This window comes from Ixodes scapularis, unplaced genomic scaffold, assembly GCF_016920785.2.
Source record: "Ixodes scapularis isolate PalLabHiFi unplaced genomic scaffold, ASM1692078v2 PGA_scaffold12__126_contigs__length_90152505, whole genome shotgun sequence".
Classification (NCBI taxonomy): domain Eukaryota; kingdom Metazoa; phylum Arthropoda; class Arachnida; order Ixodida; family Ixodidae; genus Ixodes; species Ixodes scapularis.
In genome coordinates, this window is record NW_024609838.1 from 3,619,552 (window position 1) to 3,646,310 (window position 26,759).

General features: G+C 46.2%; 1 protein-coding gene across 2 annotated transcripts; it reads left to right on the forward strand.

Annotated features, from left to right (window-relative positions):
- The first annotated feature begins 562 nt into the window (after positions 1-562).
- Positions 563-26,077, forward strand: LOC8051036 (oxysterol-binding protein-related protein 9). 2 transcript variants are annotated; one of them, XM_029991290.4, is made up of 20 exons: positions 563-721; positions 1,064-1,114; positions 1,229-1,307; positions 1,455-1,540; positions 2,431-2,535; positions 7,093-7,170; positions 7,802-7,852; positions 7,938-8,013; positions 9,650-9,871; positions 11,859-11,940; positions 13,576-13,676; positions 17,396-17,425; positions 17,892-18,057; positions 19,054-19,216; positions 20,311-20,395; positions 21,026-21,297; positions 22,206-22,328; positions 22,921-23,012; positions 23,686-23,821; positions 24,677-26,077. In XM_029991290.4, the coding sequence occupies exons 1-20, from the start codon at positions 608-610 to the stop codon at positions 24,746-24,748; spliced, it is 2,184 nt and encodes a 727-aa protein (XP_029847150.3). In that variant the 5' UTR covers positions 563-607; the 3' UTR covers positions 24,749-26,077. The 2 variants fall into 2 exon arrangements, with proteins under 2 accessions (XP_029847150.3, XP_040356325.2); XM_040500391.2 differs by having other exon boundaries at positions 9,653-9,871.
- The last annotated feature ends 682 nt before the right edge of the window (positions 26,078-26,759 follow it).

Sequence of the window (26,759 nt, forward strand, 5' to 3'; positions counted from 1 at the left end):
GTTTGTGTGAGTGAGTGTGTGTGTATGTGTGTGTGTGGGGGGGGGGGGGGGGGGGGTTGGGTTGGGGTTCACGGAAAAATAGAAGAACATCATGCCTTTATTAAATCACATTCCGAATCTGAATCTCCGTAGCGAAAAATAAATTATTGATGAACTTTAGAGCATCTTCAAAAATGAATTGCGTAAGATTGTTCAGAGACAATCGAATGTTTATGCCAGCGTAAACAGAAAACTTATTTTTCATTTCTTTTTGTTACATGATGGCTGATATATATTGCAGAAGTTCGCATTTCCTTATCCTAGAATTTTATTTTGCAATGAAACTAGTCTATAAGACTGACTATTATTGTTTATCTTGTTAAAACCTAATATTTATGCATCCCGCAAATCAGCCCGATGCCAAAAGAGCTGATCTACAGCCCTAAAAGGTTCATATTCAAGCAGAATTTATTGAAAACGGACTAGCACCGAAACGAAACCGAAACGTTGCGAAAAGGTCGTCTGATAAGTCTTTTTCCGGAAATGTGTTTTGGTCACGAGCCGACCGAATCACGCCTCCCGTCGCAAACCATGAGGCGCCCTTGGTTGCGATGGTTGCAGGGGTATCATGGCTGCTTCAAGTGTCGAAGGACCGCTGAGTAAATGGACAAATGTAATGAAAGGCTGGCAGTACCGTTGGTTCGTGCTGGATGACAACGCGGGCCTCCTGTCCTATTACACCGTACGTAAAGTCAGCTTCCCTATCTTAAAGCGCCAGCCCGTAGGCTTTGCTCAAATCAAGGATGGGCGAGGTTTGGGCTACACTATCTAAAGTGGGCGGTCAATTTTCATTGTGGCTTCCGGGTGAAGGGTCGCTCATTTAGTGATTAATCGACGAAACGACCTTGTGCGCTTGGGATTTGCACCATAAAATGGTAACGAGATAGGTTAACGTTGCGACTAACCGCGGAAAAGACTGAGAAGAGATCGGAAGGTCGCATCCAACACCCGCTAGTCATTATCTTACTTATTTCACGGTTCGGACATTCAATTTTTGTTTTGCTTTACCCGTTGTTCGACGCAGTCCAAAGAGAACATGGCCCGCGGAGCACGTCGTGGCTGCGTCAGGCTTCAAGTGAGTGTCTCGTGGACTTCACGACAACTTGGGAAGAGGCGACGTTTGTTGCCTGTGCGTTGAGTTGTGCTATCAGAAGTGTTATCCCTCGCTCTGTTCCTCTCTCCAATAAAGGGTGCGGTAATTGGAATCGATGACGAAGATGACAGCACCTTCACGATACGGGTGGACCGCAAGATCTTTCACTTTCAGGGTAAGCCGTGAACGTTCGAGTCACCACTACACTCGCCTTGTGTTCTTTGTCTTTGAACCTGAAGTTCGCAGCGTCGGACAGCGACCCGTTTTTTTAATTTTTTGTTGCTCATGTTTAAACTCCGTGGAACATGTTTCTGGCGTGCAGCCCGAGACGCCGAAGAACGTGAACGTTGGGTTCGAGCACTCGAAGACACCATTCTGCGCCACACACTGCAGAGGCAGCCCAATGCGGTGAGGCCCCTCTCTAGTCTTCTTGCTTGTTCACTAATAAAATCTAAGCATTGCTTAAAAAATAAAAAAGAAAGGTGGCGACAGGACGGGAACATCACAACGGTCTTTTAGTTTTCAAAAACCTGCCGCGCGAGTTTTCACGTCCTCGGTGATCTTGTAGCACTGTGTAAGATTTGGGCATTCATGTGCAGTTAGCACTGTGAAAGGCAGTAGGGTGTTGAAACCAGAGAACTAGGAACTCCTTCCTGGCGTTTTTGTTCTGTCAGCAGGAGCAGATGTTCTTGAACTGTCCCCCAACAGCTTCGGGCTTCAGTAAACTCATGCCGCAAGAGTTTGGTTTTGTGGCATGTGGCAGGATTTCCTCAACACGAAGCCCTCGTTGAACAGCTTCCCAGTTTGAGAACCTGATGCTGCCAACTTGGCTCGAGCCGGTGGTTGCATCGCCAATTAGCAGTCGGTACGCTGGAAGCAAGTGGGGGCATGCGTCTTGGCTTTGGATCGGTTCTGTTTGACCAAAAACTGGGAGTGGAGTTGGCTGTAGGAAAAGTACAGTTACCTTAGGGGCAGAAATTGACCTTGGTTCGAGTCCACCCTAACAAATTGAAGTGCTTTTCAGCAACGCGTCAAACGTGGTTGCGACCTTTGTGCCTGGAGCAATAAAAACAGTTGCTAGGGTCCAAGGGAAGCAATCGTCTTGATGATATGCAGCTGTCTTTGATGTGCCGCTCCTACCCTGTTGCAGCGGTCTTGTAAAAAGTCTGAGACCCTCGGCGTTAAATGCGGGAGGTGTGCCCGATTTATGGAGAGCCCTTGGAGTCAAGCGTCGCGTTTGTCCCTCTTAGAATTGTTCTCGCGTCTCGTGGGTTTTGACGAAGTATTTTTGTTTTCAGCGGCTATGGGACCAAACCGGGATCGTTGCACCGACCCAGCAGAACTTTGACACCAAACTGACCGAGGCGGACTCCTATCTGCAGCTGCTTATCGAGCAGATAAGGGTGAGGGGCGCCGTTTAACCCGCTTCTTCGGTTAGATAAGCAGAAGCTTTCCAATTCCTTCTGCTTTTCGTGACCTTGGCATGCAATATATTAGCACTTCTCGAGCAAGAATCCAAAAATAGTGTGTTTTTCTTCTTTTTTTTTTCTCATTTTTGAGGTAGGGTACTCGTCTTTCGTGGCCTCCGACATACTTGCCTTTGTTGGAAATGATGTAGAAAGTTGAGAAAGAACCCATTGGATAAACTTAACCTTGTGCGCACACAGAGGCTTAGTGCACTGGTGTTCACTGCAGTCTAATTGAAAAATGTTGTGCCTTCAGAAAAGTGGAGGCCATTGCGAGATTACGCTCATTGTCTTTTCTGTCCAAGTACCAAAGCATATGCAGTTTCTGGCATTTTGATACTTGCCAAGTAAAACTTGGTATAGGGGGCTGTAAATTTGCTACAACCTTCCCTGTAAATTTTACTGTGCAAACTTTTGCTCTCCTCCCCCTGAGTTGACCTGTGCCATCTTGACAAAAATGTGAGAATGAATGAAAACTCATTCCAAAGTGTGACCGAGCATAAAAACTCCAAATACATGAATAGTGAAACCGTGGCTGTTCAGTCGTTGGCCAGATTTATTTATTTGCAGATACAAGTACTCATTCTGTAGGTCTGTGGTTGGTGGGGTTACGTATAGCACATGGAAGTAGTAGGAATGCACACAGTTCAACGAATTCTGTAAAATGTCTGAAAAATAATCTCTTGTAACTATTAACTTTAGGCAAGTATATTTTACTCTTTGTCTATGGTTTATACAAAGTTAGGTCACACTTGCTTTCAGTCTTATACTTGGGGTCATCTTTCTGTGGCAGTGAAGCCAAAGCCACAGGGCCAAAGCACACCATTTAACTGTGCGGCTGAGTATAGTTCAACCAAAATCATTTACTGGGTGTAACTTAAAGGGGCGGTGCAACGATTTTCGGACTTCGGTCAAAGATTTCTGGAAGTTGCCCCCTGACACTTCTGAAGTAAAGAACAGAAAACCGATTTCGCCTGCGTGTTCTAGTTTTTGCGTAAAAAAAAGATAAAGATTGGTATTTCGGGCACCCCTCAACTCACTCCCAGTCTTCAGGGTCACACCTGGTCGCACTCCCAGTGACGTCATTCGGAGTGCCGTGTAGCTTCCCGTGTGCTATCTCGGAGGACGCTTCCCCTCCCTCTCTCTGCGTACATTAGCGGGCGCTATGCTGCGGCTTAGAGCCGAGCGAGGTCACATAATCTTCTAGCCGTAGTTCCTTCGGCTGCCACTTGGGGCTGCAGGTGGGGGAAAAAGCTCGACTTTTGCTTTGCGATTATGCAGCGGAATCGCGACATTTTTAATGAAGGAAATGTTTTCTCTATCCTCTGGAACACGATAAACAACGTAAAAGTGACGGGATGCAAATTCTTTTAATCATAAAATCGTTGCACCGCCCCTTTAACCAATTAAAAGTATAAAATTGTTCTTTTTAGCTTCAATTTCACAGTGGGGCTATCATATTGGTCAAGGTATGCCAAACATATAGCATTTCTTTTTAGCTCCTTCGGGTTTTGTCGGTTTAAATTCGCGGCAGGTTTTCTGTTTCCCTGCAAAACGGACATGACGGCTTCCTCGTGTGTATCGTAAATGGGGCGTATCGAGGTACCTTCTGTGAGCTCGCCCCTTTGTTTGCCCTTTGGGATTTTCACGAAGTTTGGCAACCAAAAGTTATAGAATTGAACCGAGCAAGTGGTGGTGCAACGTGCACGCAGAAGTGAGGCAGAGGGAACCGGGATTCTCTATTGTCTCCATATACCAGTTGGTTAGTGAGCTCAACGGTGTATGTAAGCTAGCAGGGGTGAAGATTGAGCCCGGGACGCGTGGGTTCTGCAGCGTTAGCTTTCGCTATACATTTTATTCTGAGCTGTGGCGTGCCGCCGACCTGCCCCAGGTCCAGCACTAACAGAATACAATCCAAATGGAATCCGACTTTGTGCCATAGCACATGTGTGCTCCTGTTTCGGAATATTGTGCCCGCGCTTTGATTCTTCGGAGCCAGAAGAGTTTACGTATCAATAACCTCAAAACTATGGCATTTTTTAAATTAGCGCCGCATATCTGCGTCGGTCGCAAGACAAATGGCATTTGACGAGATCAACAACGGTGTAATTTACCTTGTTAGTCGGTCTGACTGCTTCAGTCAACGCATTGGCTTGCGTGTAGAAATGAGTGAAACGTAAGGAAAGAGACGCGGATATGGAAGGGGCCTGCATGCTTCGCAATCCTGATTCAGCACCCCCAACCACGATTCTCGTACGAAGAAAACTGTAGCAAATGCATGTGTGTCACGCCAAAACCCAAACTGAAGCCGAAATCAAAAAAGTCCGCTTAGCGCAATAACACAAAACTGTCAGCTCCTCGCCCCCCGCCCCGCCCTCCCGCCCGCCAAACCGCCCGCCCGCTTGCCCGCCTAGTGTTTTCTTCATTGCTACAGAAAGTTAAACCTAGAACACCAGGGGAGCGCCCACACCGCTTTCACTGAAAATTAGGTTTATCTCGACATGGGTGCTTGGCCCAGTCAAATCGGGCAGTTAACATGTAATTTGCAGAATCCGCAAGTTTGGTAAATGTTAATGGTGGGCTCTTGAACGAAATGGCTGCTTCCGCACTATATTTCTGGTAGTCGTAAATTGTGGCAGCATAATTATCCCACCTACTGGCGGGCTATTCCGCTTTATTAGCAGCTTTCTATGCTTCGTTCGAGTCCCTTATTGTTTAATTTTTTAATAATTCTGAATTTTTTTTTGTAACTTTATTTAATATTTTTAAATCACTCCGCCTTTTAAAATGTGCTCACTTGATCATCTCATTGAGCTTATGTTCTTTTATTGACTGCCGTTACTGTAGTTCCAGCTGTTTTAACGAACGCATCGGCTATCATCAATGTTGGCAATCATCATCAGCGTTCCGTGGTTTTCCCGTGACGTCATCACGCTCGCGCACTTTTCCGGATGCGATCAAACGAACGTGTCGACAAAACAATCATCATCATTACGCCGCTACGACTTCCGGCTCTGCGTCTTGCGGCCAGCAACCCTGAAGTGTTCCGTGTAAATTTGTTTTTTTTATTTTAACCCCCGGGGGAGGGGGGATTTTTTCGGGGAGCAACATTCCCTTTCGGCTGGCCCGGCGCTTGCATCAATGAGTAATGTTTCACGACGCTTTTTTGCCGCTTTCTCGCGTTCCCGGAGATCGCCGTGGGCGGTGCCGACGCTACGGGTCGTGCCGACGCTCGAGCAACGAGGCGTACGGTCGGCCGCGACACCCGCTTTCCGCGAAGAACATCGCGATCGGTTCTGGCCAAGGGATCGGCAGATCGGGCCTGTCAGCGCCGAGCATGTGTTTCGCGTCGAGCGCGGCGTGTTTTGCGACGCGGAGCTCGGAACGGCACGCCGACCGTGTGTGCCAGCGGGAGGCGCTCGTGCCGGTGTGATGGGTCGCTTTCCCCGGCCGTGATCTACAAGCTGTTTTCAAACCGATCCCGGCGTTTCCCCCAAAATTCGGCACCGTGAGCGTGATGAGGAGAAGCGGCAGTTTTGACGTTGACTCGCCGAACCGTCGCTACTAGCGCTAGCTGGCAAACCCGCCGTGCAACCGGCCCAGGTGGGACTTGCGTTTCAACATCGTGCGCCGGCTTGTGCTTTTAATTTTTAAAGGTCTGCCATACGTTCTCGGAGACATTGGGCTTTACAACGACATTTTTATTTTGCGTTTTATGTTTTTATTTTTATTTCGTAGGGATTGTGTTGTGGATGTTGAAATTCCCAAAAAGGACAGCAGTCCTTTTGTATTGTTGATGTTGTATGTCTGATCTGACTTCAAAGAGCGAGAACATTAAAAAGAAAAAGTGTCTAGCGCGTTGTCATTCGTTGCTACATCTGTTTATTGCAACATGTGTTCTGTTTTTGCTTCACGCATACTGTCAAGGGCATTGTAACCTACCTGATCACGACCACGTTACTGCGAGGCAGTTGAAAATATTTGCGCTGTGGGAGCTTAATCCCAGCTGTTTCTTTTTCAGGTAGCGTTAGTTTTTATTGCATTGACATCTGCTCCTTTTATAGCTGCGATCTCAACAAAGGGTGTATGGCGGAACCCAGCCATACGTCGTGGGTGTCTTCAGTCATTGTTTGAATTTTTTTTACATCCAAGCTGTCAGGAAGAGGCACGAAAAGTGCTGCCACTTTCTTGTTTGAGCCGTCACGAAATGCTGCCTCTTGCTTTACTGCTCCAAATGCCTTTTTATCTTTCCGCGAGGCTCACCTACAAGCGCGATTGCTTTGTTTTTGTCACTGAGCATTTTTAACGTATTTATGCTTGACCGCCTTAGAAGCACGCATGGTAGAAAGAAAAGCCCTGTGCTCGGCATTCTTCTCGGTGACAGGTTTTTACTTTCCTGCAAGTTTTATGGTTGCTTGTCCGAGTGGAAGGGTTGCGATATGTGTCCCGAAGTTGCGAGATTAATTGCTTTCTTTTATGTTTTTTTTATTTTAGGACCTTGAATTCAACATTGAAAAAGTGACGGACGTGCGGGAAAAGCAGCAGCTCTCTGGCATCGGCAATAATGCTAATGTGAGTTTGTGTCTGTCGGAGGTTTCTCTCTTTCAAGCCTCACTGTCTTGGGTGACCCACGATTCTCGTAAAGGAAGTCCACACATCAGCTAAAGTTCGAGTGCTGAAAAATCTTCTGCCTGGGTGCTGAAAAATGTTCAATACGTAAAGTAAAATTTTAAAGTCGACGTCGCAAATCTCCGGCATTTCACACTAGCAGGCAGAAGAAACTGTGTTTAAATGTGAGCCATTTAAAGAAAGTCTCAATCAAACTGCAACGACTGCACAAAGAATTGCCAGGATCCACGAAGATATTTTGTGATAAAAGTGTAGAAATGTGCAGTTGGGGGAACATACCATTGTTTCGGGGGGACCGTACGGAACCATAGACGTTTTCATGGACTCTTGTGCACCCCTCAACTTCTTATCCAGCTATGCAATTCCTGACATACTTGATCCTATGTACCACTGACATAATTTTTGTGACCTGTCGCATGTTGTGCTGGCCTTTCTCAATCTGAAAAACAAAACAAAAAACATGTTTGGTTCGGTCTGCTTCCGTTTTGTCCTCTAACAAAAAACTAAGCAATTTTCTCGTCGCATTTCGGCACTCTTCGGCGGCTAACCAGTGCAAACTCAACCTTTGTCCCAGGCACTCTTGGAAACGGTCAAGCATACCATTGTTCTCCTCCAAATTGCCAAAGTGAGTTTGGAAGAGCGTCGAGACGGGGGAAGATGAAGGTACCTAATGGGCTCACTTTTTTTATTCTGCTTGTCCTTTTCTGTAGAACACCGCGCAGCCTGTGAATGGCGTCTACTCCCAGCGTCGAGGGGACGAGAGGTCGTTGCCTCTGAGGAGGGAAGGTGAGTACACTATTTAGTGGCCTCACGGCTCAGTCTGCACTGGTGACTTATGGTTGTATCACAGTGTTTCATATTTAAACATAGTGAAACTCTACTACTGTGTGAATGGGCCTTTTGGAGGTAAGATGAGTGACGCAAAAACTCCCGCCACCGATCGTCCAGCACATGCGGATTGCTCTGTCAGTGGTGGACGGTTGCAAAGCTGTTGAATGCTGTCGTAGTGTTCTTGGAAAGATTCTAACTGTCGACTTTTCGGAAATAAAGTTCGGAAGTTGTTTGGTTGCAAAATATTGACACTGTGTCAGCTGGTGATGGCAGAACTGTGCCGTCATTGAAGAGCTGTGCATCTGTAATGCAAATAAAGTATGTGCTGAATTATGGAAAGATTATGGTGAAACCAAGGCACTGTGAAAAGTTAACCAAGCACTAGTGACAATTTTATAATGGTCATATCACGGTTCTTACAGTCACATTATGTACTCTTTAATTTTAATTGGCATTAAGGAAACATGCACCCAGGGAAAACATTTTTTAAAAAATTATTTATGATAACTAATTCAAATTTCTACAGTTTATAGTGCTTGATCTAATCCTTGTAAATCTGGTGTTAAATTAGATATAGCCTGTTTTTTTATGTTCTCAGTGCAGTGCACAAGTACACTAACCTTGTTCTTACACAAATGTGGGGCATGGTAACACACTTAAGAGCCTATTAAAATAAACTAATTCATTCCTTTTAAACCACTGAGTGAATTAACAACAAAAATGATGTGTGCAAAACTCGTTATATTTTAAAATTGATCAAAAATCGCAAAAATGCCTTTTAAGGGGGCTAACAAAAGTTTCCTAAATTGTTTATAAATATAAGAGATACATATTTTAGCCACACGTGGATAGTTGTATTCTGCATTTTCTAAAGCATATACAGAACAAACTTGGGGGTAATAGACCAATAAGAGTTCCTTTGCACAAACTGTGAAGATTCCCCGAAATCGCATAAAAAGAGAAATGCATTGAAATGTTACCATAGATGTGTAGCGACTCTTTTGCGGCGAGAAAAATAGTATTTTGTTAACCATTTTTCGTCAGAAATTGAAGCTACAGAAGTGCGATGGAGAGTACATGGCTAGGCCTAGTTGCATACATAAATGTGATGGTGCGCAACATTGCAATTTGAAGAACTGCACACAGAAAAAGGGCTCAGATTTATGCCACTCATCTTCCAATGCATACATGACTAATTTCACAGTCATAACCCCTACTTGTTATTTTTATGCTTCAAACATGAAGATTCATACGTAATAAAAGAATATACAGTACAATCATGAGCAGGCACCCGCTCAAAATTTGGAGATGATCCCGTAAAACTAGGGGACAGGCGCTCTATAGGTCAACAATATGTAAAGATATGTTCTTTGTTTATTTTCCAAATGTTAAGAAATTCAGGAGTGGACACCTATTGTAGAATGGGCGGATGCTCGGTATTTTACGGTAAAACCCAAAATGAGTTTTTGCGGACTATTGCTGTTTTTTTATTCTCATCTCCCCTTGACCAATGAATGACAATAAGTGTCGAAGGGTGAAAGTCTGTGGAACAAGGAGACACGAAACGTTGTGCGGCTTGTTCTGTATGTAGCAGAAGACAAATTAGCGGGAGCGTCGGAGGGCAGGCAAGTCGAACGGACGGGACGCAGCGCCTTTCACGAAAACCCCCTGGAGGAGAGCCATGCGCTGGTGACCCCTGCCGTCTCTGCCATCCACCCGGCCAGTGGCGGTCTCATCCGAGCCAAGCAGTCTTCAAAGTCGAGACAAGACAAGACGCCCGGAACGACAGACGCCGGTTCCCCCGAATTCAAAGGCGAGTTCTGCCAGAGACGTAAGAGAGGGACGCATGGAGCAAAGCTTGTATTCTGCTTCGACTGTTTTGTTCTACGTCATTGAGGCTAGCATTGCTCTCGCAACGCTCTAACGATGCCAAAGGTACTTATGTGAGCGCTTCTGAATGCAAGTGGTTTTGGCGCTTGCAGCAGTGCGGGGCTATTGCTCCACGTAAGATTCACAATCTCTAAGGACGTAGTGCGAAATAGCCAACGCCGAGCGTAAAGCTCCTTCGTGTTTCAAAAGTAGCACAACGTGCATCGATGCACAAGGCACGTGCAACGTGCAGTCTTTGGGAAGATCATGGCGGCTCTGCGCAGCACTGAGCTAGATTTCAGACGTTATGCTCTTCCCAGAAGTAACGTGCGGCACGTGTCTCGAGCATTGCCCCAACAATGAATGGCGCCACTTTTCCCAGGATTGAGGGGCTTTAGCTGAGCGTAGTCATCAGCACCACCTGGAGGCAACGTTCGGCCGAGTGAGATTATTTCGCACATTTTCGTGCGCCGGGACCGTTAAAGGGTGACAGACTCGAACGGTTTTTTACAGGCCGGTTCACAAACCCGCGCGTGGTCATGACTAAGCGCATTGCATAGCCTCGCACTCCTTTGTGATCGCCGAAAATGAGAGCATGTGCCTGCGCCCTCTGCGAAACTAGCCCCGGAACTGGATCCAACTAGGGTTAAGGTCTTGCAGTATTTGTGAGATTGAATGTGCACACTATTTATGCGAGACGGTCGTTTAAAACGTTGTCGAAAGTTCTTTAATCCCACGGCGAAAGAATGACTTGCAAAAAGATTGGCGAGCATACGCATATCGCAAGTGTTACAGTGCCACCCGACAGGTGGCGACTGCCAATTTGGCAGTCGCCGTTTTTCGGGTGGGAAGCACACACTCTAAGTGCGAGTTGGGTCGAGCTTATGCCGCACGCCGAGGGGAGTCCTCGCGTCCGACGGATACGCAGGGCGCGCTACCAAACAATGGTGGACCTGAGTAGTTGGCGGAGCAGCTACCGTGCACCCGTCTCGCCACGTGTGGGCAAAGGCTACGGTCTCAGCGAGCTGATCGGTGATTCGGAGGTAGACGCACAATTACTGTAATGTCCCGAGAGACTGCCTAAAAAAAGATTGAGAGCCAATAGGGTAAAAATAAAGAGTGGGCTGTCCTTCGGTAATGAAGAAAAGTCGAAGAAAAGCCATTTTTCGCTCACGTTTCCCTGCCAAACTTGTTATCGCGGCGAGGGGCAGTCGAGCAAAGACGACCGTACCTCCCTGTCAACGTTGTTCCTCCTGCCGCAGCTGACTATACTTCATTGCAGCTTAAGCCCAGACGCAGCCAATGCTACATGCGCGAGCATGTTTCCATGAACAGGGCTTGCATTGCACGACTGCACTTGCTTCTGCATCTGGACTTAATCTGTAACGAAGCATAGCCACTTTTACACCAAGATCATCGTCGACCCGAACACTATGATTACTAGGAGTGGACTATCTTTCGGTCTTTAAAAGAAAATAGTGAATAGGGGCAAAAATGGGGACGGGTTATCTTTCAGGGTGTGGGGCATCTCTCGGAAAATTACGGTGTACTATCGACTCATTGGTCAGATGCAGTGACGTCAAACCTATGGGCAGGAAAGAGAGGACAGCCATTTTTGTATCAATTTGGAGTGATATGTCAATCTTTGTGGGGGGGGGTTCTGAGTAAGGGTCCCTCCTTCCCCCCTCTCCGACCGCTCGAGTTACGCTCTCACTGCCATACTTTTGGTGAAAACCGTAGTGCACCTTGCCTATTGGCTCGAAGGGGCAGTAGCATTAACTCTTTGACGAGTTGCAGCGAAACGAAGTATGAGCGACGCACACTTTTGAGACGGCACTCTTTTTTGGCGAGCTTCGTTCACGGCACCCACGAATGCCGCGGCGCTTGGCGGACCACACCGGCGCCTCGAAATGCTTCTTTCTCCGTTGCAGTTCCGCCGGTGTCGTACTCCAGCAGCGACGACGAGGACTTCTTCGACGCCCGGGAAGAGCGGGACACCCTCCCGACGCAGACGTGAGTGCTCGCTCGCTTGCTCTACTCTGCCGTGCGCCTCGCCAAATGCGGGATGTCCCGATTCGAGTGGTGGATGTCGGTCCCTCTGCTGTGCTGCTCCGCCGGCCAGCGCCACCATTGAGTCCATCGTAGGGGCGCCCTATAGAGAGAAAACTTGCTTATTGCTAGGGTTCTTTGTTTTTTGAGTTCGTTTTCTTTTTTTTTTCAAATTTGGGGCTTTATTTATTTTTTCTCCACAGGTTCAGTGTTTTTCTGTGTCTATTTTTCGACTCGGACAAAAGAAAACAACAATTCTTGGAGCCTATGTTGTAAAGAACAGTAGACGGGCTTAGGATTCCCCAGCTTGCAGAAGACATTCACATGACGTGCAAAACGTCCCGGCACCAATAAGACAAGGAACTGAGATTAGGGATGCGGTTTCCTAAGACGGAAGCAGCTGCGTGGAAAAAAGGGCTCGATACAGCCCTTTTTTTGGTAACAGCTCCCATTCGGAGTGTTTTGGTTCTTTCTGACATTGGATAAAACAGGCTCAGTGATTGCCTTTGGGGACTCATTGGTACATACTGCAAAAAAAACAAAAAAAAACCCCAGCAAGACCCTGTTTATGACATTGTCTTACAGCATTGCCTCTGAACAGTATTGTAAGTGATCAGGGACGAACTGGTCTGTGGATCAACGGCGTCGGCTGTAAGAGTTATGTCGTGCCTTCTCTCGGGACTAATTTTGCTCGTTGATGTTGTTGGGTCTCTTTTGCAGAAGTCTTTGTCTCATCTGTCTCGTCTTCATATCAATGCTTCTAGTGCCTGTTATAAGTATTCTGGGTGTTTCTGTGAAGACTTTCCAAACATTCCTAAAAACTACTGGTTCAGAAGAAAAAAAAAAAGCTTGTTTGGGAGCTAACTGCCAGCCACGGCAGAAGTCTGGGATTGCAAAAAGATGTACTCGTTAGCAGAGTAATTGCCTAGATCTTAGTCATTCACTTTCTAAATATTGAAAAAGTCATAATTGCATTTTAGCATCGCCGGCTCTGTGCTTGCTGTACGTGTGGCAACCTTAGAGGACCCTCGCACCTTCCACGTTCTTTGAGTCCTCCTAAAACTGACAATCAATTTTAGGTAATTATTCTGCTAATAATTACATATTTTGCTATATCTAAATTAAGTTTGTTCCAGAAAAAGTTTATTTTCCTTCTCAAATGCCCTATTTTTAGGGATGTTTGAAAGTCTTTGCAGAAACGCCCGGTATATGAACAGTACTTGACCTTTGCTCCACTCTCTACACATCTTTGCTCGATATCGGAGAGGTTCTACAGTATTTGCTGTCAGGATATCGTCAGGAGGCAGGATTAAAGGACGATGCCAAAGTTTTGTCCGAGCACGCTCGCCATTTTTTGATGCGGTCACTTGCCATTGAGGCTGAGCTGACTCTGGCTGTCTGCGTGGAAAGAGACCGACTAATCTTGACTAGAAGTGGCACAGAGAAAACCTGGCGTTACTTTGGAAGCCATTGCTGACATGTACAGTGACTCTAGAGGTGTCGCGATTGCCACCGGCCCGCCAGTTTAACAGCCACGATGTCGCCATAAAAACTTTTCAAACACCCAAGCATTTTTTTTTGCGTGTTCATTTTTGTTAGGCCTGAGGCTGAGTCCCAAATGCAAGAGACTGGGAAGCCAGCAGCTTCCAAAACGGATGGAACAACTTCACCGGGAGGGAACGCCTACTCTCTCTACGATGGTAAACAACCTTCTCTTTCTCCTTTCTTTTTGTCTCGATCCGTGTACTTTTTTTCAAATTTTTGACATGGGTCTCTGGAGCCAAAAAAATCCCTAAAAACTTTTTTCTTTTTTTGGAAAATGGAGATTTTGAAATTTACAGCTATTTTCCTTATGATTTGCCAAGTTTCTTATTTTCGAGATTAATATTTGAGCCATAATATCACTTTATAATATTTATATGGGCTGATATGGAATTGAAGCTGATGCTGAAACAACACTTTCTTGAAACACAAATTTTGGACTCCTTACAAATATCCAGGATGGATATCTCAGTCTCTAGAGCAGACAGAAATATAAATTTTCAGGAATATGCAGCTAAATGTGCAAAGCATACGAGGTTGGTAGCAGATTTTTCAGTATAGGTGTAGAAAAGGTTTGAACTGAACTATTTTTTTATTGCTTGGTAGCCACACATTAAGCACTAAACTTCAGTGTGTTGTAAAGTCACTAATGCTTTGGTCTAAAAAGTGCTTCCAACATTTTATTCATAGTTTGTAGTATCTGACCATATGCAGTGATGCGATTGCTGCGCCAATTGCGCCAAACTGTGCCAAGGGGCTAACCCTGCTACACCCTGCTACATTTTGCCAAGATATGGATAATCTGCGCCAAGCCTGTGCCAAAGGACCAATTTTGGCCGCCTTTCTAAACCGAAACTAAACTGAATACCGTAATTGAGCACGCGGTGAGCTAGGTGGCGCAAGCGGCCGCCCGACACAAAGTACCCTGCGGTGCATCAATCATTCATCTGGTCTTGCATGGTTTTCCCATCATGTCTCGTTCCGCGTCCTCATCGTCTCGCTTTCTTTTTAAAAAATTTTTGTTATTATTCTTTTTAACGATAGACGCGAGCATGTGCGGTACTCCGACGCTAACGTGCTTAAAACACTGAATAAAACGTGCTGGGGTACGAGCCATGCCGTCATGCTATGAAACGAAACCACGTTTTTGTGAGGGGCAGTTGCTTTGTGAGCTGAAGCACCCGCTGCTGAAAGCCACAAGCGTGGGAAAACTATATTTGGTCCCTGCCTGCCAGTCACCGTGGTCGCGCGACGACGGGTGTTGTCGTCCCCACGTCACTGCAGATATGGCACTTTCCAAAATGAAACTAAGTACCGCCGCATGTTCATCAACATTCCTGTTTGTGGTTAATACGCTACTACAAAAATTCCTCTTTCGCTCAAAGACTTTTGTGTCGAAGTATTGATTACCTAGGTGTTTCTCGGTGGGCTTTCTTTCGGGAGGGACCTGCCGTGAAAGAAAGTTGGTGAAGGGAAGTGAGCTAAAGAAAAGAAGCCAATGTCTGCATGCTGAATCCGCACAGCACGCTTGTTTGTCTCGAGTTCAGTCGTTGCACAAAGCGCTCCAAGAACTTTTTGACCCTGGTTCGTGATGTCTTGCATCAACGTGCTCAGGTTCTTTGCTTTTTTTTTTTTTTCTGTGTGTTTAGCTTGTACCTCGCCTGCCGGCCTGGCAAGCACATGCCACTGGACTGTTTTTTGTTGTATGCTGGACAGTTACATTTTGCATACAATTTTGGGAACCAGTTGGTGACGGAGCGGAGTGGCATGGTTTCGATCGAACAACCATTTCCGCTCGCGCGACAATTTCGCATTGCACTGCAGTAGTTCCGTGTTTCATCAGTTGGAGACTGCTTTCATTTATTTTATCACTAGTCAACCTAATGCTGTGCTATTTATACTTCTGGTCATTTTCAAATAAATTTTAATATGTGCACTTTGGTTTTTATTTACCTGTAGCGGGTACATATATATGTATCATTTAACGGAAGCATTGCAAAATATGTAATGTCATTGGTATTTCAATTATGTGTTGAAAGACTCCCAGGTCATCTAACTTGACTATAATTTGTTTATTGCGGCAATCAAGCTGTCCTTGGTTTGTCCAGCACCTGAAACAATTATTATTTTTTTCTAAGAATATCTGCTCCAAAAGCCACTTTTGCTGCTCCAAAACACTGTTTTTGGTTGCTCCAAAGGCCACTTTTGCTGCTCCAAAACATTGTTTTGGTTGCTCCAAAAGGTGCTCCAAAACGGCTTAGGCCAATCACATCACTGCATATGTTAAAGGGATACTGAACCGAAAATTCGAGTTCACAAAACAAGGCCGGGCAGATAGGCGGGAAGCTGCAAAACCAAGAAATATCATTCATACGGCGATATATCTAACGGATCGCCGTATTTTTTGGAAAAGAAGTGCGCGATTGAACCCGGCCGACGAGGCCGACGCGACAAGGCACGTCACGATTCCCGTTCTCTCTCCTCCTCGCTACGTCCCGTCAAGCTGGTGAACCGAAGCGAGGAGGAGAGAAGCGAGGCCGCTTCTCCTCATTCTCACATTCTCCCGGAGGACAGTTACGTCAAAGAACTCGCTTGATCGCGCCCTTCTTTTCCAAAACTACGGCCATCCGTTTGAGATATCGGTGTACGAGTGATGTTTTGGAGTTCATAGCGTCCCGTTCAACACTTCTGCAGCCTTACTTTGCGAAATCCAAATTTCGGTTCAGTATCCCTTTAAAACATTATTTTTTGTAAATGTTTTTTCACTGTTTCTGGAAACAGTCTGGTTAATTATAATTATCCTGAGAACTAACCTACTAATTAAAAAAAAAAAAATAGATTTTTGAAATGTGCACAAAAGTCTGAACAAACCTGTGCTGCTTCATTGGGCTTGGCCAAAAAATGAGGAAGAAAGCTCAAAGACCAGTGTTCCCCTTTAAGCTGTTACTTAGGTGGCATGTTGTATTCTCATTTTATGCCATAAAATCCCATGTGAACCCTCCCCCCCTCCTTCCCCTTTTCCCTCCCCCCCCCCCCCCCCCCCCCCCCCTCGAGAGATTGCCCATCCTGTTTTTAGGCTGAATACACATAACAAAAATTCTGAAACCTCCAATTCCCGTTGGATATTTTTATTTGTTTAACATACCTCAAGTCGCCTTGTTGGGACATTATATGAGGGGTATACAAGATTTAATGGCACAAAATACAACACGTAATAATGCACTGTGGTTCCTGTCGGATATCGCGATATCCGACGGGAACCACAGTTCGTAGCCGGTTTCCGTGTTTATCTCACCGTGATCCGTGCATGCAATGTGGGCTTCTGCGATATCTCAGTTTGTAGCGATTTCTCGGGCGTTTATTGTATAATGACGCGCGAATCTGCTGCGTCCACGATCTGCGGCATTTGTTTCCGTGACATGCAAGTCTGCAGTGCGTTCCCATGTCTTTTGTCCGCAATCTCTGCATACGGTATCGGTTCCCACTACACCCGAGTTTGTAGCGGGTTCCCACGTGGGGTTTAGCGGTAGTATTCCAACAGTTCCACTTGTGTCAGTTGTTTGCTCGAGAGTAAAGAGGCATTTCGTGTAGGCCGTAGAACTTTCTGCGTACGACCTCGGCATGGGCATTCACTGCATCTCTCCTGGCATATGGCATAGCTTTCTGTCTATCAGGGAATGGATGTATAGGCTTATTGCACTAGTGACGGCCTGGTATGGACATGTAGACACTCATTATCTTCTAAAACTTTTGTGACTTTGCTCTACGGAGTCACAACATTACGTGTTCTTGGGCTTGGTTTGGCAGGTTATTTTTCTTTTTGTAACCATGCAGTGTGTTCAGTGTTGGATAGCATGTGCTTTTCTTATTTTTGCAGCTGCCTACGATGAAGAAACGGAAGACGAGTGTAAGTGAGCTTGTTCAATGTTGCATGCACCATATTTTAGTGTGTAAAGTTTGTGAGCAGCAAAGGCAAATTTGGAAAAGTTGATCTTTCGATCAATCGTTGGGCATGGGGTTTGTCTCTTCCCAGCTTTCATTGTTTTTCATTGAACTTCTTAATGTGAGGCATCAAAAAGCTATTCAGTCACTACACAGAAAATACTGAAATGAAAAAAGGATGACGGAGGCAGCATTCCGAATTAAGAGGGCAGTGTTTAGCATTGAACGGGCGGTACTTGACATTAAAACTGCAATATTTGATGTCAATACTGAAAAAAAAAAAAAAGAAAGACCTGTTGCACATTTGTAGAGTTTTTAAATGAGTAGGTTCCGCATAGCCGGCAGCTTTGCAGGGTCGACAAAGCGCCTGCAGGTCGGCACGAGTGGTTCGTGCAAACGAGCTGAAAAACACATTGCTGTTTGTCCTCCAGCGCTGGCATCACTGGAGGGGCAGAAGAGCGTGTTCTCGCACCTGCTGTCTCAGGTGCGCATTGGCATGGACCTCACCAAGGTGACGCTACCCACCTTCATCCTAGAGCGGCGCTCCCTCCTCGAGATGTACGCAGACTTCTTCGCGCATCCCGACCTCTTTGTCAGGTGAGTTGGAGGCCCTGCTCCATTCCACATCATCCCATAGCTGCCTTCTTTGCGTCTTCCCAGTTGCCTTCTTCGGTAATGCGCAACTAGCATTCTAAAAACGGCCGGTTCCTCTGAAGACCAAATGTTTGGCACCCAGGTGTTTGATTTCAGTCGCTGGGTGTGGTGGGTGCCTATAGACATTTGGAAGTGCAGTAATCTCTTGTTATAATAAAGTCAACGGTATGGCAAAAAAACTCAATATATGCGGTATATTTCGATAAAAGCAATAGAGCCAATAAACAGTGGCAGCAGCTTTAAAGGTGGATGGGAACACTGTGGAACACACTGACCGTATATTTAGTCAAAGAAACCTTGGTTATGAACATCCCGCGGCAGCTTTACTGAGTAAAAAAAATAATTAGGTTGAGTTTGCTGATAATTTCATCCGGACATCATTTCTCCTCAGACTGCTCCAAGCATGGAAAGAACTGTCGCCATTGCTGCACTCCACTTTGTTTCGAAGCAGCCGTAGGATGTTTCGCGTCTCCGCAGCTGTCGGCGTTTCCCGAGGTGCCTCTCCCACGTCGCTTCGTGTTTACCCTGGCCACATGCAAGGCTTGTGATCACAGCAGCCGTGGCAGGAGTAACAATGGGAACGTTCGCATCGAGAAGTGCAAACATCTACTATTGAGGTCTACCCGCTATCCTTTCAATCGAAGATCGGCATTGTTCCGACGGGACCGCAACTCCTGAGCAAGAAGCAGACTACTTGCTCTCCGTGTAAGTTGTCGGTAAAGGTGCTGGCAGGACGAGACGCATTTCACTAGACCCGCTTCGAACGAGCTGCTGTTGTCCTTTCAGGAAGTTGCAGGTGTAGCAAACGAATCTTGTACCGATGCGATATTTAGTTGGGAGTTAGAACTCTCCGCGCGTGCCAGTCGTGGCGCTTTCTCGGCTCTTCCGTGCGCTTGCATGCCGCGACGGTGTCACGGCGACGTTCGCCGCCTTGTGCAGCATAGTGGACCATCAGGACCCAAGGGACCGGATGGTGGAGGTGGTGAGGTGGTACCTGTCGGCGTTTCACGCCGGTCGCAAGACGTCGGTGGCCAAGAAGCCGTACAACCCCATCCTGGGGGAAATCTTCCGCTGCTACTGGAGGATTGGTGACAAGCCTGGGGTGAGCCACGGCACCCGCTCTCTCTCTCTCCGAGCACTGTGGTCTTCGCAGCGATCATTGTATGAGGATTGCCAGTATGGCGTTACAGAAGCGATTTCAAGACTAGTATTTTTAATGTGAAGCAGCAATGGCGTGCATTCTTTTCAGAAGATTAGAACCTCTGCTGTGTCAAGATGATGCCACAAAGTAGAGAAGCCTCCTTTACTTTTACTTTCTAACGTGCTTGTCCTTTTATCGTGGTATAGTAATCTCTTCGCACTGGCACGCCTGCTGTTTCTTTCGTTCTCACAGGTTTGGTGAATTAAATCTTTGAGTTTTCGGCATCGATCAATTAATGGTTTGCCGGATTTTTTACTGTGGCCCGCTGAAACCTTTGACATACCATACTTGTCCCCTCGAGAACCATCACAAAAATGAAGAGTAAAACTCCTTGTAGAGAGTTGTTGACTTTCCTCTCTATGTGGTGAATTAAGGTATTACTTATGTGCATCTAAGATTAGTCATTTGTTTTTTTGTTTTTAATCAGATCAAACAAGTTTGAACAAATTTACTTTCTTTTGTTTTTTGTATGGCAATTAGATTTACAAAGAAAGAAGGCAGGGATGATGTTTTAGTTTTGTCCGATCCTCCAAGGGGCATCCTGGCAATCACCCTCCACGGCCTGCTGGTAGGTACACAAATGCTTTGGCTTAAAAGGAGGAGGAATTATGTTTTACAAGTTTTTAGGCTAACTGGTGCAAGCTATCACCCATTAGAAAGGGTGCAACTATTAACATCAATCCCTCTAATCATCCACCTTATTTGCTCTATTCTAACGTCTATTTAACTTGCATATATCTAAAAATTAACTTGGAACCAGTTTCTTTCTGTGCCGATAAAGTAGTGACCACCGACCGCCTCATACTTCACAGAACACAACTTGTTGGACGTGCATATGCACAAAAGTGATCTCACGAGAGTTGTTTGACCATCCATATGCCCACGATGTCTAAAGCGCTGCCCGGGTAATCTCTCAAACGAAGAACGGCGGTTGCAGTGAGGCCGAGGTCGTTTCTGGACAATCGATAAAAGTCCGTCTCGCGCCTCTTTTGCAGGTGCCCGTGCCCGACGGCCCAGTCCCGTGGGCCACCTCCAACGACCTCTCGTTCATCGCCGAGCAGGTGTCACATCACCCTCCAGGTTTGAAACGATTGTGTCTGTACCCTGCCGAGCGGACAAAAGCAATGCAAATCCGTGTCGGCCACCATGCTATCCACTCGTAACGATGCCACGTGCATACCGCTTGTAACGATCAGTTTCTAGAGTTTATAGACTAGAAACCATCAGTTTCTAGTCCAGATACGACGACAATCGGTTACGACGATCACATTTTCGGGTTCTCTCGTTATCGTCGTAAGTGGATGGCATTGTAATGTAAAGTTCCGAATGGGCGCCTTTCTGCGATGTAGGTACGAATGGCGGAAAATATGAAGTAGGCGCTCTTTCGGTGCGGGAGTACCTTCCGGCTAGGTCCTTGGCTGGGAAAGCTTTTAGCTGCTGGTAGGAGAAGAGAATAATCTTGTTTATGTGAAACTCAAGCCTATGGTAGTGTCTAGTTCCCCTTCCGCCGACCAGGACAAATGTGAGACAAAATTTAGGGCAAAACTTAAAGGGGAGAAATGCAAATGTTTTTAGGCTAAGTGGTGTAAGCTACCCACCAATACTAAGGGTATAGTCACTGCCCTTCATCTATCCATCCACTACCCAATGATCGAAGTGGGAGACGTTGCTTTTTGGTATAGCTCCAACTGGCCGCTGTCCCCCGTGCAGTATCTGCCTTTTATGCGGAGCATGTGGCCAAGGGCATTGCCTGCTGCGGCTACATCTGGACCAAGTCCAAGTTCCTGGGCATGTCGATCGGCGTCCACAACGTGGGCCAGGGCTGCATCATGTTCCTGCGGCACGACGAGGAATACACGGTGACCTTCCCCAGCGGCTACGGCCGCTCCATCTTCACCGTGCCCTGGATCGAGCTGGGCGGGACCGTGGACATCAACTGCCAGAAGACCGGCTACAGCTGCACCATACAGTTCCACACCAAGGTGCGGGGCTTGAGGACATTCTTTTGAAGGGACCCTGCACCCCTTACCCTTTGATCAATCATTCAATTTAGTGGATGATTTTATAGATTGGTCAATAGATTGGGTGATTGTATCTGATTAATAAATTTACTTGTCTGTTTATACATTGACCAATCAAAGGAATTGATTGGTCAATGTATGAATTGATTGAATTGTATGATTTAATTTTTATTTATTCGTCAATTGATTGGTTGATTGTACCCTCGGTCAATTGGTTGGTAATACCTCTCAATAAATCAATTGACTGGTTGATTGTACCTTTCAGTCAATCAATTCATTGGTTGATTGCACATTTATGTTAATTGAATGGTTGATCGTACCTCTCGATAAAGAAATTGACTGGTTGGTTTGACTTTAGGTCAGTCTATTGTTTTATTGCACCTCTCTATCAATCAGATGGTTGATTACTTTTTTTTCTCAATCAGTGGATTTATTTTCCTCCCAATTGGTTCGTTTATTATAGTGCTAATCGATTGATTGAATATATCTCTCTACAGTCAATCAAGGTACTACAGAGAGAGGTACAATCAACAGGTCCTAAGGCCCTGGAGGAATGAGAAAGAAAATGAAAAGGCACATTGTAGACTGCAGGACATGGCACAACCGTGACCTCCATGCTTTAGAAGTATTTATTGTACCAGTAATGCTGATATCAGCCTTTTAAACACTGAAACACGAAGTGCTAAAACTCTGTCTAGGGTTTGTGCACACTGTCTTGCTTTGTGCCTTTCTCAAGACCTCTCAAGGTTCCCTAGCTGCTTGAAAGGCGCAGTCATTAGCAGACGACAGAACACATAAACACACTATCTTGTTAGAGTGTTTTTATACAGCTGCTTTCTTTAATAAGTGTGTCCCTTTCCCCTCTACAGCCCATCATTGGGGGAAGGCGGCATCAGCTGACAGCTGAAATCTTTCCCCCCAACGATCGGCGACCCTTCCTCACGGTCACCGGGGAGTGGAACGGGGTCATGACCACCAAGAAACCCAGCGGGGTGAGCGATGCCCCATCACTTTGCCATTCTTCCCTGTCGTTTGCCCAATCACTTGACATCAGCTTCTGGCAGTGGAACCGGCTACAATACAGTGATTTGACGAGTTTGCTTGGCTCTCCTGCATTTGCCATCTTAGCAGTGCCAGCGCCGATTAGTGGGGCTTGTGTCGTTTGCTAACTGAAATCTTAGAAATATATCAGCGTCCAATGTAACCCTGCACGTAACGCCGCAAATCCTATTGAAGTTTTGACGTCCCACCGTTCACGAAAGACGATTTGTGGACCTCCCAATGAGGGGGGGGGGGGGGGGCTGCGAGAATAACTGACACGGTGGATTGACACGTAAGAGCCCGGGCAGTGCCATGGTGCCTTTATGTTTGTCTCTCACTAATGCAGAGAGCATCTGTTGGCACGCCAGCCCGACGCACTTTTAGCTTGTTAGCCCTGTTTATGCAAGGACACCCGAACGGGTGCAGCTGGCTCTTGGGTAAATAGTACGATGATGGGTGAAACCCAAACCTGGTACCGGTGAAACAAGATGGCGAGGTTCCGCGCGGTTGTAACCTATGTCTCGTCGCTGTCTGCCTGTGCAGGACCTGGCCGTGTTCGTGGACACGACAAGCTTGCCCATAACTAAGAAAGTGGTGAAGCCCATCGAGAAGCAAGAGCCGTACGAGTCACGCAGGTGAGTTAGGCTCGTTAAAAACTTTAAGCTTTTTTTCCCTAGGTTGTGAAGATGGTTACCAAATGTTCACGTCGGTTTCGGCAGATAGATCCATTCAGAAGGGCCACGCTTTCAATTAGCGTTCACCGAAGCTTCCGACCGTTCTGTAGCGTGCTCGTAACGTCGTCAAGTGTCGTTAAGCTGTTGTGGCATGTTCTCGCAGTGTGGACAAGTCAAAGTGTGTCTGACGCCACTACTGGTACGTAAATACTAGAACCTGCTTAAGTTTGGCAAAGACCTAGCTTTTGCTAACTTTGCCACTCGAATAATACTGCAAAAAATAGATTGTGCGGATATATCGCCCCATTGTAACAAGTATGCTGCGTGTCGCTTCAAATCGTGAAACTTTGTGCCTGCAGAATATTCCCAGAAGCCACTCCAGGCGGAATTCGTGAAATATCGAACCCGGGAAAATGAAGTTTGGTGTAGCACTAGTAGGGCGGCAAGTTGCGGTAACTTGCACTATTGTTTGGTTTGGAAGTATTATACCATCTTCCGTTTTGACCACATTTACGAACGCTCGTATTAACCTCCAGCATGGTTTCTTGAAGCTCACGACTTTGCCACAACCGAATGAATGGCTTATTAAGAATAGTTTCATCTCGCAGAGGGGTATGAAGTGCTTTCTTTGCAGGATGTGGAAAGAAGTGACGCTAGCCTTGAAAAACAAGGACGTGAACTTGGCGACGGAGGGCAAGTCACTTTTGGAGGAGAAGCAACGCAGCGAGGCCCGGGAGCGCAAGGAGAACAATGTGACGTGGCAGAATAGGGTGAGCCCACCCTGACACCAGGAGTCGGTGACCGGTGCTGGGCCTGGTTTGTCTTTTAACACCAGCACCATTTTTAGAATGTTGCCTCGGGACTCTGTGGTGCTCGAAATAGAATGTCTGGGACGACGTTGATTTGAGCTCTACATTGTGGGCTTTGCATGGAAACCTACATCATCGGCGGGCGGAGCTGACGAGCGATCTTGCTAGAGAAAGTTTCCTCCTTCCTCTCTTTTTTGTGAGCGTACGGAGGGAAAATGACCCGCTTCCTCCCCCATGCTTGGAAAGTAGTCTACTCTCCGTGGCTGGTCACTGGCTGGATAACTTAAAACTTCAAAGCTTTGCGGGCGGCACACACATTTGGAAAGGTTACAAGGACCGTAGAAGCCAACATATTTTTTTTTACATTGGTTGAGACGGTCATTGAGTTCAATGATAACACACCCCTATGCAGCTTAGTGTCATCTATGAAATGCTGGATGGTCGGTGTCCATTAAAACCTGCACTTGACCACTTGTTTAGTTTGTTGTTGGGTCTCTTACCGCTCTAATAGAGGTTAGATTCCCCTTACTCGAGAGCTATGTGCAGATGTATCTTCTTGAGTGCCGCGTGTTCACTCGTGCAACTTTTTGTTTTCTTTTGCTTGACCTTTATCGGTCAGTTTTGTTTGTCTTACAAGAAACAAAACCGTGTGACTGGGAAGCATAGAGCGAACGAACACAGCCTGTTTGTATTTCTGTTCAGACCTCTGTCGAGACCTACGAGACCTATTTGGCTTGCTCGTGTTTTTACGGGCGCCACCCATTCGGTTTACAGTTTGTGTCTTTTTCTGCCAACTTCAAGTCCGTTCCCTCGCAGGTATTCCACGAGGTCGGAGAACACTGGGTCTACAACAACTCCCTCCAGAAACGACTGGGCAAAAAGAGCTAGCGCCGAGGAAACTCCGCAACAGTTCCGTCCCCCCCTCCCCCCCGCACGTGTCAAACCTCGCGTCGTCTGCAACGGCCCCTCGAGCGACTCTAAATTGCAACGCTGTTGCGCCCGCTTCCTTTGTGCGCGAGAAACGACGGCAGCCGGGGATACGAACACTCCGCCGTCACGGTGCACGTTTGCCCGCCCGCCCAGCTTGGCAAGTTGTCTGCCCACCAAGAACGTGCCTTGCGGGCGTCTGCCCAAGAGCAACAGTTTGGCGTTCCGTGTTTCTTCAAGACACGCTGCACCGACTGCAGCTCATTGCTGGCCCCAATTTGTGAGAAAAAGAAGGAGTTGGGTTTTTTGTTGTTTTTTTCTCGTAGAGAATTGTATTTGTCTTAGAAGTTTTTTTGTTTTTTTTTAATTCATTCCATTGCGTTGGGACCATGTGAAGGTGGTCTACCTCAGGTTTTTCGTCTTCACCTCAAAGAGTTGCTCGAACGCTTGTGTGCAAAACTAGGCTCGCATAAATGAATGGGGAGTTGGCGCAGGGTTAGAACGAGTTGCGTTACTGCTGGTGCCTTTTCTCTCTTGGATTCTCGAATACCTTGGCATTGAGCAATGCGCCTGTAACGAAGTTTCGTTGGAGAACGTTTGGATGTGACCTAGGTTCGTTGTCTTCGTAATAGGCCGTTGGTGGCCTTTTTCTCAGAGCAATAAAGAGGAGGAAGGAGCTAGTCAACAGATATCTGGCTTGTTTCGTGGAGGTGCATATCGTAGGGAAGGTGTTTTTTTTTGTTGCTGTTTTTTTCTACTGACGTTCTCAATCCCCGTGAACTTGTATTTTTGAAATTGCTCGAGTCTCGAGAGAGAACGGGGCATGTACATATCCATTTTTTTTTTACTCGCATTTCAAGTTAGGGTACAAATTCCGCAAAGATGCAGTAGTTCTACCTCGCAAACATCTCCGCTTGCAAAAAAAAAAAAAAAAAAGCCACTAGCTGGTATTTGTAGGATAAAATTTTGAGTAGGAGTTTGGAATTTTAAGAAGCTTGGCATCATGGGCTGCTTTTTGACTATCTAGCTGCAATTCATACCTAGAAACATAGATTAGATTAGAACAAATTGCACTCACTTTGTTGACTGCACTTTGGTCACTCCAGACGATAAATGAAGATAATGATTTGATTGTGACAACTTCTGTGCCTGATTGACGGACCGTCTCGCGAGCTCTGCGGTGCGACCGTTTCGGGTAATGAAGAGCAATCTTGGTTGTAAAATATGTGTAACATATTCTCTATCACTTTGGATGATGGAATAGTAATAAATGAATGCATTTGTAACTTTTGTGGTGGGTTTCTTTTGTCAAAATGTTTCGAGGGCATAAATGGCACTTGTCTTTAAAGCATGTAAGGACATTTTTTTTTGTTTTTTTTTTTTGTCTAGCTTAAAAGAGAAAACATTCTACTCCAGTATGATATACTGGAACAATCACGTACTCTAGGATATGATTGTTGGTAATGTACTGTGCATTGATCGATTTTTCCTGGACCTTGTATTTTGAAGTTGACCCCTGAACTGGACCGTGTTGATCTCTCAGCTGGTCCCTGTTGACCCAACCCTACCTAGACTGACAGGCCTCTCGAATGCCTCCTCTCCACATTCCACATCGGCGTGATGTCAACCGATTTGTCCGGCTTCTAACGAAGCTGAGCCGCCAGACGAGTTCTAACCTGTTCACTCGTCGTCAAATATGTCTCCAAATTCGTCGAATACAGTCATCGAAGGTAGGAGGTATTTAATATGTACACGGAGCTTAGAACGTACAGGTCGTTGCGTATTTCACGATGATTCATAGTCGTCTTTAGTCGGCTCTCGTGCTCGGCAGGATTCTAACACTAGACCGAAACCACTCCAGGGATATGTGAACAAGTGTGCCTTTGAGTAAAACTCTACCAAGTTAGGATTACATAGATTACATGGAACTAAACAGCAACATAGTTCTCAAGAAAACTTACCTCTGCAAGGC